Source organism: Passer montanus, unplaced genomic scaffold, assembly GCF_014805655.1.
Source record: "Passer montanus isolate IOZ18808 unplaced genomic scaffold, ASM1480565v1 scaffold11, whole genome shotgun sequence".
Taxonomy (NCBI): domain Eukaryota; kingdom Metazoa; phylum Chordata; class Aves; order Passeriformes; family Passeridae; genus Passer; species Passer montanus.
Window position 1 is genome coordinate 6768619 of NW_024357613.1, and position 20259 is coordinate 6788877.

The 20259-nt window shown below is 36.9% G+C and overlaps 1 protein-coding gene across 3 annotated transcripts in view; it reads left to right on the top strand.

Moving 5' to 3' along the window:
- Positions 1 to 19393, top strand: part of PNISR (PNN interacting serine and arginine rich protein) — a 27559-nt gene extending 8166 nt beyond the window's left edge. For all 3 annotated transcript variants that reach the window (XM_039726042.1, XM_039726062.1, XM_039726051.1), the window contains 11 exons: positions 4457 to 4575; positions 6006 to 6191; positions 7979 to 8205; positions 9879 to 10065; positions 10328 to 10518; positions 11130 to 11267; positions 12283 to 12382; positions 13088 to 13141; positions 14428 to 14598; positions 16087 to 17188; positions 17429 to 19393. In XM_039726042.1, coding sequence (XP_039581976.1) covers positions 4488 to 4575; positions 6006 to 6191; positions 7979 to 8205; positions 9879 to 10065; positions 10328 to 10518; positions 11130 to 11267; positions 12283 to 12382; positions 13088 to 13141; positions 14428 to 14598; positions 16087 to 17188; positions 17429 to 17459 — 2475 coding nt within the window. In that variant the 5' untranslated portion in view covers positions 4457 to 4487 and the 3' untranslated portion in view covers positions 17460 to 19393. The remainder of the gene's footprint in view (positions 1 to 4456; positions 4576 to 6005; positions 6192 to 7978; positions 8206 to 9878; positions 10066 to 10327; positions 10519 to 11129; positions 11268 to 12282; positions 12383 to 13087; positions 13142 to 14427; positions 14599 to 16086; positions 17189 to 17428) is intronic.
- The last annotated feature ends 866 nt before the right edge of the window (positions 19394 to 20259 follow it).

Here is a 20259-nt window from a genome sequence, read left to right on the forward strand (position 1 = left end):
TTTAAAATATCACTAGGAAGGAAACTGTCAGTGATGTCTGACAGGACAATCCTGAGATTCTGTTGAAAAGTCCTTTCATGCTCAGTAAAGTTTCACAAGCAGAATACAAAGTTACATTGTGTAACTTTTCACATTCTTTATGTAAAAAAAGAGTAACATCAAATAGCACAAGTGCTTGTTTTAGTTACCTTTTAGAACATAACAGCTGCAAATGAAGAGCTAAAACCAGGTTGGGGTTTGCCTCTGAAACTTAAAAGCAGATGGAATTATTAGACAGTGCAGTGCTTACCAAAACAGTTTTTGAAGACAATGAACCATCTTTAAATGCCTGCAGCCTTCCTGTACTAGATAAAAACCACCTATATCCAACTTTTTCATGTTTACTTTGTACCAGTTGGTGAAAACTTGGAGAAAATGCAGGAAAATAGTGGAGAACTAAAAAGCAGGGTAGTTTGTTTCCCAGAAAATGATGATGTCCTGCTGTTCCAGGTCACCATAAAGAGAGAGGTGCTAGAACTGACCTCTTCTGTTTAATGGCACTGAGCCACATGTTTAGTCTTCAATATTAAAAATTTTGAACACATCACCTTCTCTTTTTGCCTGTATATGTTAAGATTACTTCTATAAACATTTTAAGGTGTGAATTTTATTCCTTCCATATCCAATTCCTGTTTCTGTAAAGCAAGGATTGCTCAATAAGGAAGATGTGTTGAAATAAACAAAAAAATAGTTTTGGACAGTTTTCACATCATATTTGGAAAAGGGCTTCTGCATGTATGGTTGCATAAAAAAAGTGATGTCATTGCTTAAGTGTTTGTGTAGTACATATTTCTGATTAGTAAAGAATGCTTTTACACTGAATTTGATAATAAATCTGTACTTGAAAGCCAGTATCTTTTATAGTTACCAACCTATGCAAATCAACATTGGTTCAGGAAAATGTAGAAGTACAAATGCAGTACAGAATTAAAAGCTTTCAAATACAGTTCACAAACTAAAATTACCTGTTTCAAATAGCAGTGATTTTAAATTGGTTTGTTCTGAGCGGCATAAATTGAATTTATCAAATGTTGAAGTTCTTCAGGGTTTTACACTGTTTTTGCTGTCTTGTCATAATGTTGTGCATCAAAATAGAACCCAGCTCCATGACTTGACCTATTGCTTTGCACTTCCCCACCTGATTTCTCTCCCCAGAATAGAAGTAGTAAGGTGAAATAATCTCTCTAGGGCAAGTTGAAGACTGGGCCATATTATGTTGCAGAGCAGTGGATCAGCTGCTATCTGTGCTAACAACTAAAACCCAGCTGTGCTTTTTATTCTGGCCCTGCAGCCAGCTGGCACTGAGGGAAAGCCTGTGACCTTCCAAACTAGACTGGACACGTGGTAACTGCTTGTGGGGTCCAGGTCCATGCACACACCTGGGACGTGCTTGGAAGCACCCAGAGAGTGCGAGGTGCCCTGGGTCAGTGCTGTTCTCTAGTGGGGGGACAGTGGGGTCCTTCAGCACCCCTTCCTGTAGCAGTGTGGGCTTGGCCTCGGTGTCCTAGGGCATAATAACTTGCTGGTGGGGCAGCCAGGAGGTGAATGAATGCTGCTGCTGTCTGAGGTCACTGCCTGTCTGCTTTATCCCTTGGTCACCATTTCAGATGCCACTTGGTACAGGGCTGCAAGATAATATATCTTTCCCACAAGGTTTATTTGAATAACTTGTAAAATAATAAGGCAGTTACTGTCTTGAGGGCAGGTTTTACTGAGATGTGGAGGCATTTGTGGTCTTAGACCTTATTAATGATCTAAACAAGTGCTTCAGTTTGTCCATAGTGAGCATCAAGGCCTGAGAGTAAAGAAGGAAAATAGCCAGAATACTAAGTGTCCATTTCAATTGAGAAATAGATAGAAAATTGTGTTAGCTGGAACGTGTTTAAAAAAATCTGTAATACTGAAGATTTTAGGACAGAGATAGAACAAGTCCAGTAAAAATAAATCTCCTCTAATCCTACCGTGTAAAAGCTGCGTGTAGGAGGTTCCAATTTAGTTGCATTTGTAGAAGTGGTCTTAATATTTTTACACTTTGATAAGAGAAATTGGTATTTAACTGTGTAAATTTTAGTGCATTCAGTTATATGCAAAGCGGTCTTATTAGTAAAAAAACCCCTAAATCTTCTGCTGAGTTTTAGTGTAATTCCACAAACTTCTTGCAACATACTGTATATTGAGGTAAAGAAATGCTACCAGAATTAGTGAAATCCATGTTGATTCTTGCTAGTGGGATTTAACAGCTGGAAACAAAGGGAGCAGCACCATGAGGCTGTGCACTGCAGTGGTAGTCTGAAACCCCAATCTTATAACTTTTAATAAATAAATAAATTTATTTTGACATTTGAAGGAATCTTTATTTTGGATGGAAAGATGAACTGAGGGAAGGAAGAAACATTTACTTACCTTTTGCTTTAGGGTGAAAATAGTATTTGCAGTTACTTCATGATATGTAGTATATGAAATATGTGTCTATCAATACCTGGAGAGCTAGTTTAAGGGGTCAGCTAAAATGTTGCATTAAGTGCATTAGTAGTAGCCACCCATACACTCAGCTGGTATAAAAAAGTTACTTTCCTAGGTACAGGTAAAAATGTAAAAAGAGAGACAAGAGAAAGGGCTGTGTCTTCACTTATTAAAGGTTTGAATAGCATAAAAGTATTCATGAAATGGGAAAAAGCCTTCATACTTAGTTTGGCAAGAAAAGATGGTGAAAATAATAAAGTATTAGATAGGTTTTGCCCATTACTCTCCTTGTTGCCAAAGTTGATCTGGTCTTGTTTAAAGCCCCCCAAAATGCAACTGTATGTTTCAGAGCCACAGGTGTAATTTTTGTACAGTGCTGACAGTAAGTGCTTTCAAAACAAAGGCGATCTACAGTTTTTCATGTAAAGGATTTCATTTGACAGAAGTATGCAAAATACAAGTTTGTGTTCATCTCTTCATGGCCCAGTGCCCCTGATGTTGAGTGCAGCTCTGTTGTGTGGTGCACTTTTGTAGAGTGATGCTCTCTGCCTGTGCAGCCATGCAGTCCCTTGTGTGAGCGGGTGAGCACAAGATGCCTTTGCGAGCAGGTTCCACTCCAGTGGCTTTGTCCGTGTGCTGAGAGTGGGCTCTGTCTGTGGGGTGAGTGTGTCCCACTCCCTCAGAGCCACTGGGCTTTGCTCCTGGCTGGCCACCCAAGTGGCACTGGCTGCTTTGAGCTGGTTTGCTCTGAAGCAGAGAGGCTCTATTCATCTATTCTGTATTGCGCTTGGCTGTGAGCCACAACTGGGCCCTGTGTGCTGCTCCTGTGACCTCAGAGAATGAATTTTTCTCTTTCTTTTAAGTCTGGAGTGTTTGAAACAACCTACATGCTTGATGTTTTAACAGTGTGAACTCAGGGATTGTATATTAAATTCCATGAGGATATATGCATTGATTGGAAGGCCTGTTGAGAAGTTCTTAACAGATTGGGTAGGGCAGAGGGCGGTCACACAAGCATTCCTACCATACTGGTTTTTGGGAACAGCTTCTGGAGTGAAGTGTTCCCAGAACTGTGCCTAGTCTTTGTCTTTGGAGAAGCTGTTTGGAGCAGTGCAGGTGGCTGCTCTCTGGTCTCCCATGTCTGGCAGGTTAGGTGTGTGCTGGAGGTACAAATGATGGAAGGAACTGGTGTGCCATTGCGGGCACTCCTGCCTGGACTGCTGTGCCTCATCAAACTCCCACAGAGCTGGCCTTGGAGATGCACTGTAAGCAGGCTGTGGGGCTCTGCTGCCTGCCGTCTGCAGCCAGGGCTGCTGCTGCCTGCTCAGTGAGGGTGTACACGGCACAGCAAAAATTGCTTCTCATGATTTTAAGGGACAATGTGGTAATTGCGTGGTCACATTTATCTTTCTTTCTCAGATTTGAAGGTCTATATTTAGAAGTTAAAATGAGTCTGTACAATGCATAACATGCATGTGGGCACTGTCTTGTACCTGTGCAGTTCTCCTGTGCAATCATTAACAATGTGTTTTACCATTTGGTGACTTTTGTCTTGCTTAACAGCCTTGCATGACACTTGTTTGAAGAAATACACATCTTTTCCCCAAGAAGCAGGCAAAGATACCAATCATGCCTTTTATATTTTGACTTGCTTTAAATTGCATTTATTGCCAGTTGAGATCTTGTCGTACAAACTTGTCATATATCTCCTTGAACATCATTTGGTAGTTAATTTCTTTGTGCAAATACAGAGAAAGCATACTAGACTCCTGAAATCTTACAGTAATATTTCAGATATTACTCCAAAGGATGAACCATTTCCTCCAGCTTAAAATATTAAGCCAGCATTGCTTCAGCTTGCTTTGCAAGGCTTAACTATATCTGCAGTTATGTAAGTTTCAGTTATGTGATTATTTCATGGGCATCTATTTAAACATACAACTATTATTTTTAGTTGAAATATAGACTATATAAAGACTTAAAAGATGTGGGATCAAGGTGGACAACCTTGGCAGCAATGGCCTTTGAACCAACAGCAGTGGATGCAGTCATTTCAGCACCAGCAAGACCCAAGTAAGTATATAGAAAGCTTTGTGGATTCATTCTTTTAATGTGTTGTCATTTAAATTTTTGAATCTTTGTAACAGAGTATGACTCATAGTTGCCTTTGTAGCTGCTCTCGAGATAATACATTTATGATGCTTTTCTGAACTAGAAAGCGTAGAAAACATGCAAAGGTTCAAATGTTTTCACATAGTTAATATATAATATGCAAATACAAGCAAGAAACCTGAGTTATCCTACACAATTTACCAACATTTTACCAGTCATACAGATCAACATTTAGACCTCTGTTACCAGATATGTATCCCTGTCAGTTCTTTAGCTAAGCTAAATCCTTTTTTTAGAAAATCTGCTTTTTTATTCAGTACCTGTGTGGCAGAAGTATTAATGCAGATTATATATACAGAAGAAAACCTCAAAAGTTTTGGTATATATACAAAAAAAAAAACCTCACTGGAAGACCAATATGGTTTTTGATTTAGGTTACAGCATTCATATTCATGATCTCTTGTTGGAATTTTTTTTTCCTCACCAAAACCACCAAGTGCTTTAAAGAGTAGAACATAATATACCTATTTGATTTAGGTTACAGCATTCATAATCATGATCTCTTGTTGGAATTGTTTTTCCTCACCAAAACCACCAAGTGCTTTAAAGAGTAGAACATAATATACCTTAAATTGAGAATGAGGTGGCAACAATTCAAAATATCAAGAGAAATAGAGAAATGGATGAAAGTGCAGGTGTGTATTTCATACTAAGGCAAAGTGATCAGGCACACAGGTTTTACTTTAATTTCCGTTAAATTCACTGGAGAGTTTTCCTAATTTGATAATAAGCAGAAGCCATATTAGTGTTCGTCACTTTAATTTCTGTTAAATTCACTGGAGAGTTTTCCTAATTTGATAATAAGCAGAAGCCATATTAGTGTTCTTATCTGAGAGTGCAATTTATTTATTTACTGATAGGAATGGCAGTAAAGAAAAAAAAAATGGGAGAGAGAACTGTAACATGATGTCTGGCAAGGGTTATATGAAGAGGGTACGCTGAAGAATAATTTTCCAACTATATATCTTTTTCTCAAATCTTCAGGAATTTGTATTATAAGGATATGTATATTAATTTCTGATGTCAAAATTAGCTCACATTTGAAAAAGGTGCATTACTACCACCCATTCAATGCTAATGTGAATGTAAAATAATCTGCCTTGTGACATTTTGAACATACACAGAGAAACTGTACTTCAGCAAGTCTGTACACTGACATTTGCTTTGTTTCTTTTACTGTACATTGTGAATGAGTTTAAATAGTGCTCACAGTGCTTGCTGAAGGTAAACGTTGCCCATTTATCTTGAGCAATAAGACATGTAATTGAGAAACAGTGTTAAACTTCAGACGTGTGAGTTCTAACCTTTTTAACTTCCTCTGTTTATTTTAGGCCAGATTGACTGGGCTGCATTAGCTCAAGCATGGATTGCTCAGCGAGAAGCCTCAGGGCAACAGAATGTAGTGGAACAACAAGGAATGATGCCAAATGGACAGGATATTTCAGGAATAGAGTCTGGTCCAAACAACCATAATAATTTTCAGGGGGATCCCAACTTCAACAGAATGTGGCAGCCAGGTTTGTTTCCCTTCCTGTTAATTCCTTTTTTTCATGTTTCTTCATTTTATTCTTGTCAGACTTTTTTTGGTGTGAACATGCCCTATCCCTCAGGCTTCAAAATGCAAAACTACCAGTTGACTTACTAATCACAGCTCCTACTTAGAGAGCTACAGTTGCCTCTCCTGTAGTGTAACACCTGCTTTGGCATGATCTTGACATGTAGAATGAGTTCACAGTATAACTGGTGCTGGCTTTAAATGTCTTAAAATCTTTAAAAAGGAAGATCAGCAAAATTCTGTATGAAAAACATGGTTTTATTGTGTACTTAGGATTTACCCTTTTAAACTCAGGTATCTGATTGTCAGCATTTTTCAGTCATTTTAAGTTAAAGCTGATTGGATGCTTATGTTAGTATCAATTTTTTCTGTATTTTTTGCTTCCTCCAAACTTTATTTTTTCCCAAAAATTAATTTTCTTTATAAAACTTCACTAGATACTACTGGTAATAAGAATGGGATAGAAATGGGTTATTTTCTGCTAAGAATTTTTCTGAAATTGTTTTCTGAAAGCTGGGTTATAACAGTATACTATAATGCAATTTGAAGTGTATGAGCAACACAGTAAGCCTATGTGCATGTCCTCAGTTTTTTTGGGGAAAACTGCACTTCATGCTTGATTCTGTTAATGGTTGAAAGAATAACTGTCCCAGTTTTCACTGTCATTATCCAAATTTATTGAAATGCAACATTTAATATAAGTAGGCTTAATATGTTATTTGTAGCTCTTACATGTGTGTAATAAAAGGGAGGCAGCCATCAGGTTTCACCTACTTGCACTAGGCTACAAGTTATTGTAGGCACATGTAAGAATTTTTAACTTTTCTATGTGGCAGAGTGTATTTTAGCTGTATTTCTGTACAGTAAGTAGAAATTTTCACAGAAATAGAAAAGCTGTAATAACACTTTTTAGTTGCTACAGTAATAGATCCAATTATGATGCAGATGGGAAGGACAGTCAAAATTAGAAAAATGTACTAAATGACTGGATAGAAGGTAGGAATTAACCTGAGAGGCTAGATACTAATCTGTTACTGGTGAGAGTTATAAGGCAGCTCTGTCATGGTCTATAAGTATCTGTATAGTGCACATAATTTTTGTCTTTTTAAGGAGTCAGTCAAAAATTATGGCCACACGAGCTATTAATTCATTCCTTAGACCTTTTTCACTCTGTTAGCCAGTTGAAACCTATGTTTGAGGGCTTATGGCTGTAGCTTATTCTAGGACCTGTGCTAGATATTGGGCAGTCCAAGAAATCATCCATTATCAGGACTGAAGATTTGGAGCACAGGTTTCAGTGGTTGTGCTGCTTACAACATCATTTTCTTTCCACAGTAGGTATTTCAAGTCTATTATGCAAAATAGTAAAATAGCTCCTTGCTTTCAAAATTGATGTAGAGAAGTAGGAGAGGAGCAGATTTTTAACAGTTTAGGCAACTTGTAAGTCTTGTGGTGAACTCATTATTACTAGAAATGTATAAAAACCAATTTACAGGATGTCTGTGCCTGTCCAATTCTGTCCCCCTACTGCATTTGTCAGTTCACAGCTATAGCTGTTTGTATTTCCTTCATTTAGTTGAAGAAATTATTGAGACAGTATAATGCAGTCTGCAGATTGATGATTCTTCCTTGCTTTATCATCTGTGATGCTTTGAGGAACCTTATGATAAATACAAGAACACTGAGTGATTGGTGACTCATATGAATTATACTAACTTGGTATCAAATTGTATTCTGAATCCTAAACAGAATGGGGAATGCCTCACCAACCCCCTCACCCACCTCCAGATCAGCAGTGGATGACTCCAACCCCCCCAGGTCAAATGGAAATTGTTCCTCCATCAGAAGACAGCAACAGTCAGGACAGTGGGGAATTTACTCCTGACAACAGGCATATGTTTAACCAGAACAATCACAACTTTGGGGGACCTCCCGATAACTTTGCAATGGGGCCAGTGAACCAGTTTGACTATCAGGTGAAACATATTTGTTGCTTTAATATTGTAGGCGCGCAGAGTCCCTTCCGTGGATGTGTTCCTCTAATATCATCTAGCGGCGACTTTCATTCTTCAGTTCTACAAACATCTACAGAATCTGTTATCTGCTAAGATACATTTTAACCAAACACTTGACAGAAGATACTTTAAAGTTCTCAGTTCTGTTCAGAGGCCAAAGGGTTTTATTTTTCGACAGTATTAATGAGAAACTGCTGTTGTCTGCAATATTAAAATGCATCACTGTGTTCCAGTATATAAATTAACACTATGTAGCTTTCTGTTTAAAAAAAAAAAAATGAGGACAAGGAAAAAACCATTCAGACAGATATGCTTAAATATGCTAGATAATGTACCACAGGAAACAGTCCTGTATTTGCAGGGAGATAGACTGGATGATCCATTGATCTTTTCCATATCTATCTACTGTGATTCTTTGAATAAACAATGGTATTTCTAAAAAAAATAATCCATATCCACTTTTTTCTTCATTCTGGCATATAAGTTGTATAGTATAATAAACATGTAGGTGGTTTTGTTGCTAATAATAGCAGGGTGCATTGGACAGATACTTAAACACGAAGAAGTTTTGTATCTTCCCTCTATTTTCAGCATTTTTCTTTCAGAACTGCTGATATAAATGACAAACTAGCTGTCTAAAAACCTACCTCCTGTTCATAAACAAATACATGAGAAGATGGGCAGAATTTTTTTTTGTTATCTTCTAGGCTATTTTTTTAATCTTCTAGATTATTTTTCCTCTCACAATTCTCTTGCTCAACAGTATTGTTAAATAGGGAACTAATAATTTTCCAGTACATGAGTTTAGTATAATTTTTGTTTATTGTCATGGGATAAGGTCTTAAAATTAGCTTCCCTGAATACTACAGAAATTGTGTTTTGCATTGAATGAGAGAGAGATGCTTAATCTGAAATTGCAGTGTAGAGTGCCTTAGTGGTAGTCACTTAAATACTCAGTGGAATATTTGATACTGTACTCTTTTCCCTGAATAACCTCTTCTAAAATAGTTTCATTTGGCATTTCTGGGCAGTAAATATTAAAATATAAAACTTTCATATATGTCTCAAGATTTGTGACTTTTGGGTTGTATACAGATTGCCCAGAACCCAGGATCTGTACTAAAATTGCATATTGTGCATTTAGTATTTTAAGCAGCGATAATAATAAGATCTGTGAAGGATTACTGGAAATTGCACAGTGCAAAATTCTTATGTAATAAAATGCTGAACTTTAAATTTTTGTTCTTATTTTGTAGCTAAAAGACTGCTAACATAGCTAGACTCTTAAATCTGAGTTTTGTACACTCTTTATTTATCTGCATGCTCTGATGCTAAGCTGGCATGGAACTGATGGAGATAGATGGTGATTATAGAGCTTAATGCTTAGCACAATATGAAAGGAGATTGGTTGAAGCCCTTTCAGGTTTGTTAAGTATCCCTGCTTAAGTCTAAGTTTAGTCATTAAATATTTAAAAGAAACTTGCTTCTTGGGGACCGCAGTGAAAGAGAGTGAGAGATCTCAGTAGCATAGAAATCATGGATTCCTACTTGCATGGATTTTTGTAGACCGACTTGCTCACATGCTGCATTTAGTGTTACCATGTGAAGAAAAATAAACTGCATTACTCTTTCAGCATGGGGCTGCTTTTGGTCCACCTCAAGGTGGATTTCACCCACCTTATTGGCAGCCAGGACCGCCAGGGCCACCAGGTCCTCCAGCACCTCCTGCACCTACTCAGAATCGAAGGGAAAGGCCCTCATTCAGAGATCGACAGCGTTCGCCTATCGCGATGCCTGTGAAGCAGGAGCCTCCCCAGATTGGTACATGTTAACCACTCCTTAATGAAAAAAATTAAAAGCTGTATTTTATAAAGAATTGCAAAATTTGAAGACCTTTTTCTTTTTAATAGCAAGTAAAAGAACAGAGAAAGAAAAAGCAATTATAAATGTTTTTCCCCACCATCAGATGTGGGACGTGTTTTGATGGGGATAGGGGGCTTACTTTGTTTTGGGGGAATTTTGATTCCTTTTTGTGGGGAGAAGGTTTTTTCATCTTGCAAAACTGTAAACCTTGCTTATGTAGATGCTGTGAAGCGTAGAACTCTGCCTGCCTGGATTCGTGAGGGCCTGGAAAAGATGGAAAGAGAAAAACAGAAAAAATTGGAAAAAGAGAGAATGGAGCAGCAACGTTCACAGATGTCTAAAAAAGAGAAAAAGGAAAGTGAGGAGGCTGAAGAAGGGGATGGCCCACGGTTACCTCAGAGAAGTAAATTTGTAAGTATAAGGGCTTGTTTTTTGCTCAGGTTGGTATTTCCTGAAAGGTGTCAACTTTTTAGTCTCTTCAAATGAGAGATTCTGTGTTCGTGGTTACCTCATTGCTTTTGTTGTTTAGAGTAAGGTTGAGCTGCTGCTCTGTTGATAATTACTTGATGTTTTAAAGGTTTTAGTGGCTAAGAGGTAGAAGCATATAATTTGATCTGTAATTGCAAGGAAACAGAGATGAAATTGGACTTGTTGTTTTTGGGTTTTTTTCCCTTTTGGAACCTACAGAGCTTTTGAAAGTCAGAATTCCAAATCAGCAGCTGAAAATATTCAGATACTTGCATTTGCTAAACTGAGCCAATTTAGGAAACCTTGCATTGCCTTCATTTTAGCAGTTATCTTTTTGTAGTCCAAAGTATATATCTGGCAGGGAACTGACAACTAAGTATTTTCTTAGCTTGTGTGGGTATGTGTACCTGCATATTTTTTAGGAAGGGAGAAAATAAATGGTTTTATTGTAATACAGATTTCAGTACAAAGTAAATGAAGCTTACTATTAAAAATAGAAACTAAGGAGCTTGATATTTAGGTTTTTCCTGAAGTGTGTGATGCTGTTCTTGCAGGACAGTGATGAGGAAGATGAAGATGCTGAAAACACAGAAGCTGTAAGTGTTGGGAAAGTCAGCAGGAGTCCATCCCCAGCTCCTCAAGAGGAGCAAAGTGAACCAGAAATGACAGAAGAAGAAAAGGAGTATCAAATGGTATTAATAATGTAGTTCTCACTAAGTATTTCTGTTTAGTTGCTCATATTTTTCTGGCATATCAAAATAAATCACTTTTTCTATCTCTGATGCTGTCAACAGAGGTATAGTATGCATTCTACAGTAAAGCAGGATTATATTTGCATGTCTGTTCATAATGCTGTCTTTTTCATAGAAACAAGGATATCAGTTATGTAACTCATATTTAGCACAATAGTGAAAGAATGTAATGACTATAATCTTTGCATTGATCTTTACTAATTCTATGGGTTTGCTTCATTTACCAAATTTCTGAAAACTTTCAGCGATTAAATGCACCCATTTCAAATCTGTGCTTCAGCCTCAGTTCCTGTGAAAGGGAATTTAACAAATGTATTATTGCAAGGAAGTGCTACAACCCTAAATCCTAGATCACCAACAGTTTCACTGTGTCTGCATAACCTTCATACTTGTGAATTCTTGTTAATTAAGGCCCTGAATTCTACTAAGTTTGATTAATATATTTTTGTAGAGCATGTGGCCAGACATAAACGATTTAGAGAACTAGCTACCACCTCAAATTTTTTTTTTCAATTTTTGTAGAAAATATGTAATAATAAAATGCTGCATAAGTAACACCTTATGATCAATCTTTACAGGCAGCATACCACTCAGAAAAGTGCTCTTTATTTTTTGAAAGAATAATTGGAATCAGTCTAAGTACATTTCTGATTTACATATTCATTGTTATAATCATTTTAGACATTAAGATTAGTGCCCTGGATAGTTGTGTGCAATACATGCAGACACAGTTCACAGTCAAAATAGAAACTTTAGAGTTATGAAATCAGGTCACATTTAAACAGCTTCAGTCTTTTTGTTTTTTAGCCATGTCTTTTCAAAGAAGTTATTAAATAAAATATACAGGAGATGACTTTCATAGTCATCAAAAGAAGTGAAGCTGTATGGGTGTAATTTGAATGCAGCATTTATTCAAGATGTTTTGGCCTTTAATTGTGTATGCAATTTTCTTCAGATGATGCTGACAAAAATGCTGCTGACAGAGATTCTCTTAGATGTCACAAATGAAGAAATCTATTATGTGGCCAAAGATGTTCACCGTAAAGCAACTAAAGGTATGCTGGGTTTGGAAGGGTTTTTCTTTTTAGTTTCTTCTGCGAAAATTCTGTATTTGCATGTCTTTAGAACATTTAACCTCCATAGTTCTCCCTTAAGAACAATTCCAGTATAATGCATCCAACTTGGTAGAGTTCAAATCCAGTAATCATGTACTGTCGTCCTGTGCAGTGTATTGTGAGTTACTTGAGTTATTCCATTCTTTTCATACAATTCATTTCAGTTAAAATGGTACCTGTGTGTCAATGGCTCTTGAGTTGTAGCTGTTCCTTACTACGATCATCTTTATCTCAAAGCTGTTCAGAAGTGAAAAGAGATGAACTTTGAGTCTTTAATTAGTAAATAATTTGCTTTCGCTATTAACATGTATTGTACTGCAAAACAGATTATTTTAATATCATAGAGTTAATCTAACTATGTAACTACTGAAGTTGAAAACTATGTGCAGATGCTGTAACTTGGAAAGTGATTTATGAGTATACATTTGGGTTTTTTCTGCTCACTGTTAATTTGCAGTTAAATTCTAAATCTTCATGGTCAGAAAATCTAGAAGTGGTTTTAAATGGATGATGCGTTTTTAATGTTTCTTCTCTCCCTCCAAAGAACAGCAATAGTAGTAGATTTAACAATACCATAGACTCATGACTATGAAATCGTGGCTATTTGTGTTAACATGTTGTTCCTGTTGTTGATGTGATACAAAGCTCCTGCAAAACAGCTGGCACAGTCCAGTGCACTGGCTTCCCTCACTGGACTCGGTAAGTATGTTCCTTATTTTTGAGAGGGCTTAAAGGGGGAGTTTCACTTTTGCCTTGCATTTCTAGAAATTGCATTTTGAAATTAGATTTTAATTGCCTGGGAATATGGGTCACTTTCTGATAACTTTATCATTATCAGCACCTTTGTTTGTTCCACAGGTGGTCCTACTGATATATAAGTGGGATAGTTGCTGGAGTAAAGGACTAGGCAGTGTGATTTAGTGTATGAGAATCTTGCCCTGATTTTGAAAATACATAAAAGTTTTAGATAATTTTACTTGTCAAAGTATTATAGTTTCAGAAGCACACTGCAGCCTTCAAAGAAAGGAATACTATTTCATACTTTTCTTCTGTTTTGATCCATATGGACCAGAGGGGAAAGTTGGTAGAAGAGTATTGTGAAAGTCTTATACAGAAAAATATTATAATCTTTGTAATTATTTTATTGAAAAGCTACATAAACACAAAGGCTCTCATATCATATACTGCCAGAAACAACACAGGAAAGAGAGATTGAAATTCCAGCTTGAGACACAACTGCAAGAGATTTCTCCCAACATGACTTTTATCATCTAAAATGCATTACAGCAGTGTCAGTGAGCAGTTATGTGTTCATTACATGGAATATTGATGAATTAGATTGAATGTTATCATCACAAGTATTCATGTTTCAAAACTATCTCAGTAAAGATCCCAAGGACCTCAGACTGAAAGAAATCCGTGTCAGATGTTTAAACTGACTTTATCCTTACCAGTCTAGTAGTTAAATATCTCTAGGGGAGAAGAAAGTCTGTTTCTATTCCGTCTCCATACCTGTCAAAGTACAGTGTTTTCTTAATCATATGGAAAAAATTGATATGGCATTCAGAATTTCTGTAGCCTTGGACTACGGAGGCTGCTGAAGTCATTTCAGAGATGTCTTCTGGGAAAGATCCCAGGCATTTTCTGTCCCATTGCTGATACAGAGACAGGCATGTTACAGTCTCCACAGGGAGCTTTTTTGCCTTTCCATACAATGGAAAAAAGTACCATGGTCACAGTGGTTGCTTGCTTGCTGAAAATAAACAAGCTGTTCCAGAAGGAGTAGAAGCAGACAGTGACCATCAATGCAGATACAGGGGCCTTGAACACACTGGCAAACAGCACTGGCACTTACCAGAATAAAGTGACTTCTTCAGAGACGAGGAAGTGAAGGAAGGGCAATGTTACTCTCCACTTTGCCTCACAGAAGTATTAAGAACAAAGCTTAATCTTTCCTCGTGATAGACTGGACTTTATGCACGCAGGTGGACTGGGTGGTTATGGATCAGGAGACAGTGAAGATGAGAGGAGTGACAGAGGCTCTGAATCATCTGATACTGATGATGAGGAATTACGACACAGAATAAGGCAAAAACAGGAAGCGTTTTGGAGAAAAGAGAGAGAACAGCAACTACTACTAGAAAAACAGCTAGAAGGTAAATCATATGATGTCTTACTGTACCACTGTATATGGAGTTTACTACTTAGTGTATGTAAATTGATGGCAAAGAAACACGTTTTAAGCAAAAAAAGTATGAAACTAAATTTATAAATGAAGTTTTTAAAATTCAAATTAAAGAAAACCAAAACCCTGTGATTTACTTCTGCTTCTCTTTACAAGGTTAAGGTTTGTCCTTTTTTACAAATAATGTAGGCCAAAATGGTAGCACAGTCACCTCCCAGTGCTGAAGAGCTGTCTAAAGATGGATGCAATGTTAAGTCATGAACCAAGTTCACAGGTTGGAGGAGAAAGTGCTATTATGATAAACTTCAAATTGGTGGTTTCCTCCTTTAACTTTTTATTTAAAAGACTGAAAAAAAGACATATGGAGCCCTTAATGAAGGGCTGGACTGGCTAAACTTTTGGTTTTCTTAATGGTCCAGTCTCTCTTTGAGTGTTGGAAGATGTATGCATAAAAGCGTAGCCATATGGAGAGTGTCTGAGTGGTGGCCTCTGTCTTCCTAGTGCGGGAAGCCACATGTCAGTGTGGAGACATCTCCATGGGACTGTTTGCAGAAATACTAAACAAGGCTGTAAAGCAGCTGATTCTATACATCCAAAATACTGAAGAATGCTAGTGCAGAGTCTCATTTGTAGCAGTGTTTTGGAAAGGCAGAAGATTTCTAATGGACAATACAGCATCTTCTAATATACACTGGCTTGTGCCTGTATTGCCTAATAACTTGGGGACCAGCTGGAATTGTTTTCTGGGTTAAATCTGACGATTAGCTGCCATTTGGACCACTCTGGGTTTCTGGATGCAGTTTTATTCCCTAACTTAATTCAGGAAATGATGGCCCATATCAAAAGGCCATTTTTAGGCAAAAAATGTATGTCAGTTATTTTTTCTGGTTTCATTTTAAAATGGGGAGATAAAGTTGGCAGTGATGCAAAGAATCCTAGATTGAATAAAAACAACTTTTATTTTGGAAACCTCTGAGAAACACTCTGAGGGTCTCACTATTGAGAAATACAGCTTCTTAGACCAGACAGTAATCCTCAAACCCAGATTAATGAGGCTCAAAGAGAGGCAGGAAGCATCAGTACTTCCTGCTGTGCTGATGAGGAGTCTTGCAGGAAGGAGAAAGGTTGCAAAAGGAAAAAGTCTTTTGTGTACATCAATTTGAGAGTTCTGGTGTTCCAGGATATTTGTTGGAGAACTTCATCTTAAACCATTAAAACTGGGAATAACGTCAGTACTTCTAAAATGACTGGGCTCTACTTCGAAACCAAGAGGACAACTTTTCTAGAATTATAAGAAAAGAGAGTGGTTTGTTAAGTAGTTGGTATAGTAGCAGTGTTTTAATTCTAAGTATTATGACAGGTGCTTGGAAACTTGTTTTTTTCAATGCAGTGGTGTGGAAATTACTGACTATTGCTCGAAATTAATTGAATTTTGTTTTCCATGTACTTCTTTTTTCAGAAGAAAAGCTACAAAATGAAAAAGTTTCAAAAGAGATTAATGAATTTATCAACAAAGAACAGAATAGTAACTTAGCATCACAGGAGGCAAAAGAAATTGAAGCAGATATGGTTAATGAAAAGAAGAGATCTCCAAATGCAATCGCACCTGATGTAGAACTCAAGAAAGAGGGTAAAGAGAGGACAGGAAGGAGTGGGTCAAGAAGCTCTAGCAGTGGTAGCAGCAGCAGCAATAGCAGGAGCAGCAGCAGTAGCAGCACAGTATCCAGTTCATCGTATAGCACTAGCTCAGGTAGTAGTCGCAGCACTTCACGTTCTTCCTCTCCCAAAAGGAAGAAGAGACACAGTCGCAGTAGGACGCCATCACATAAAGTTAGGCGCAGTAGAAGCAGGAGTTACTCCCACAGAAACAGGAGAGAGAGGAGTAGGAGCAGGGAGAAAATAAGGGAAAGGAGAAGATCTAGTAGAAACCACAGTGCTGAAAGGGGGGAGAGGCGGAGAAATCGGAGTCCTTCGAGAGAGAGGAGCTGGGATAGACGTAGAAGCGGCAGCCGCTCGAGAGACCGGCGAGCCAACCGCGCGAGCCGCAGCAGGAGCAGGGACAGACGTAAAGCTGAAGACCAGCGTAGAAGCCCTACTGGAAATAGGCACAAACATAAAAGTGAGGGTAAAGATCAAGAAAGGAAGAAGGAGCAGGGTGGAGGTGTAGATAAAGACAAAAAAAAGAACAGAGAAAGGGAGAGAGATCAGGAAAAAAGAAAAGATAAGCCCAAGAAAGAGGAAAAAGAATGTAAGGCTGGCAATCATGATGACAGTAGATTAAAGAGAAAAAGAGACAGCGAAAGAACTTTCTCTCGCAGTGATTCAATATGTGTGAAAATAATAAGACAGGATTCCAGACAAGAAAGCAAAAAAATTACTACCAAAGATAGCAAAAAACGATCAGGCTCTGAATCTAGTGCAAGGAGTAGTTCTGAATCACCAGGAAGCAGTAAAGAAAAGAAGGCTAAGAAATCGAAGCATATTCGGTCATGCTCCATGGAGAAATCTCAAAGGTCTGGTAAGAAGGCAAGCCGCAAACACAAGTCTAAGTCACGATCAAGGTAGTATACTTTTTAAGTATTTTGTCTGACTTTTAAAAAGTTTTTTTATATTCGTCTTCATGTGTACGGCATATGAACCTTTTTAATAAAGTATGGTATTTATTAAACTTTTTGTCTTAGGCAAAAGTAACTTTGGAAAATCTTTTAAAACTATTAATTACTAAGCCTAAACTGTGTGTGGGTTTGGGGGTATTTTATTTTTTCCAATTAACTTTTTCCCCCTTTTCCTTTATTTTTCAGATCAACAACTCCTCTTCGTCGTAAACGCTGAGGAATTTATGGCACCAGTGCTATGATGTTTAAAAATTCCATGAGTTATAAAAGGCTTGTCTCATTATAGAGGCACATTGTGGCTATGTAGGTGAAACCAGAATCCTTTTTTTTATTTGTAAATAGGTGTATTTTTTCCAAATGCTGCTCAGAATAATAGGATTTCTTTGTATTACATTTTTTCAAGAACGGTAGTGCTTATTAAGACTATAAAACAGGCCATTCTCTTTCAGCTGTAATGTTCTTAAAATTACTATTGAATGTACTGTGATGTCAATAAAGCTCTTTAGTTCATTTTTTTTGTTTAAAATTCTTGCACCTGAATTTTGTGGTAAATGGTAGAAAGTACTTAAAAAAAAAGAAAAAGGCAGCTTTTTTGGTATAACAGATTTTTAAAGTACTTGAAAAAGATTTAACGTGAAACACTTGTAATCCATGGACATGATAAGATTACTTTATTGGGGGTATGGAAGAATAGAGAAAAGACATCTTATTTTTCTTTAGATATGTGTAATAGATTTTTTAATAACCCTTTTTTTTTTGGTCTAGCTGGTACTATATGCTGTTTGTGTAAAATATGGGTCACTGTAATACAAGGTATACTTAAACAGACTGAACCCCATTAGGAATATGTGCGATTAACTGATCTCATGTGGCAGTATTAAGCTCTGGAACTATATTCCTCACCCAGTTTTCAGAGAGATCTTTGGATGTTCAGGGATATTACACACATCTCAGAATTTTCAGTGTTTTTATGGAGCATGTTTATAAACGTTATTCAGTACACATTGGAAAACTGACAATAGGTTAACTTTACATTTTGGCACATGCATTAAATGCGTAGTGAATATTAAAGCTGGTTCTTAGTGTCACAAGAATTATGATTCATGTAAAGCTGATACATTGATGTATTAGCAATGCCACTAAATTTTTGATTTTAATATTGCCATAAAGTGAAAGAGGTCACTGATTACCTACTTAAGGAAATTGACTATTGCTGTTAGAAACAAGGGTGTGAAATGATATAAGTTAAAAAACAAACCAACAATACCCAACTCTAGGCCAGTGACTGTTACAGAAGAACATAAATTCAGGGAGAGATCTGTGCCTAAAAGGTCTGGTAAGACAGCAGTTGTGAAAGAGGTAAAAGGTTTAACATTGAAGTAAGTTCTCTTTGATTGGCTCCATCTTCTAATAAAAAATGGTACTAGTACAGGCAACTTGGAAAGCATGTCTTTATGAACAGATAAATCCATTTAACTAAATCAGAATTCAGCTATGCAGCTTTTTGCCACTGTAATTTTTTTCATAAATAAGATGCAGAAATAAACTGCTTCAGGGCAAAGAAATACATTTTAACTATGTGTTTAATAAGCAGGCTAATTGCTAGTGAATACATGCATGTTTATCAAAACACTGTTACAGATAAATAATCAGTTATAATTTATAACACCCCCCCTCAATTATATCTTTCACTTAGAGTAAGCAGTCATATTTATTAGCAAAATAAGGCATAATTTACAACACACAATTTTTACTTGCATTGGTAGGAATATAAATAATGATGTATTGATCCAATCTCACTACACTCTTGACTCTGGGTAAGAGTGAGGAATTTTTGGAAAGTGGGTAGCATAACTGTTCAGATGTCCTAGGAGGAAGTCTTGTGAGGGACAGAAAGAAACTAAGAAGGAAATAAGCTTAAGAAAAGCTGTTGAGGAATACAGTTTCCAGGATGCATTGAATTTGATTTTCAGTTCAGATTTTATATACTCTGTCTAATAATAAAAAAGATTGTGTATGAAAAGCTTTATATACTCTGCCAACAACTGGAATTCTGTCACTTCCTGTAAATATGAAAATTATTTTTTTGACACAAATGCACTTCTATGGGTAGTGACTGTATGCCAATAAAAAGAGCATACGATCTCTGTATTTAACTGTTTCAGAAATCTTACTCATCACTCAGTAATTAATACACGCCGGTACTCTTCTCAGCATCACTACATTAAACTTCTTTGGGCTTTGGAAACTCCCCTTAGGAATGTTTTTCACCAGAAAAGGCTAAAATAACAACCACTCTTTTAATTCCATACATCTGAAGTTGTCCTAAAATGTGCAAATACATACAAAAATGGAAATGTATAGTTTTAAAATGAATGTAGCAAAAACATTTCAGTGCACTACAGGAAAGCAATACATAGGATTTTGAATGTCATGCAGCAACATGACATTTGGAGGATTTTCCCTTGAAAATTTTTTTAATAAAGGAGGAATGGTGTGGAATCAAATGAATAATGATTTCCATGGAAATTGTTCTGAAGGTGAATACAACCAAGCCACTGTCCATATGTGCCCCAAGGAGCCCGCAACACCTTGTAAGAACAAGAATTGGCTGTGGCCATGGACAGGCCAAAAAAGAGTAGTTGAGTAAATATTCTGACTTTAAAGATTGAGCATCTACATGTGTTTTGAAATATGGCACAATAACAAAAACTCTGTTCTGTATTTGAGGCTCTATCTCATGGAATAGCTACTTCTAGTTTCAAACAAGCTTGTCCTGTTAAGTAGAGTACATGGCCAGTGTGCATGTATTTACTTGCTTGATTCTAAAATCAAAAATATAAAAGCAGTGGCAACGTAAGGTTTGGCTCTCCTGCTCAGATTTTGCATTTGCTTTGCTAAAATGAATGACAAATAATAAAATTGAATAATATGTGGATGCATGATTTGAAGGAAGCCTTCTGTCTCTTAAGGAGGCTATCCATAAAGGATTTGTTGGAGCTCTGTTTTTTTCAGTT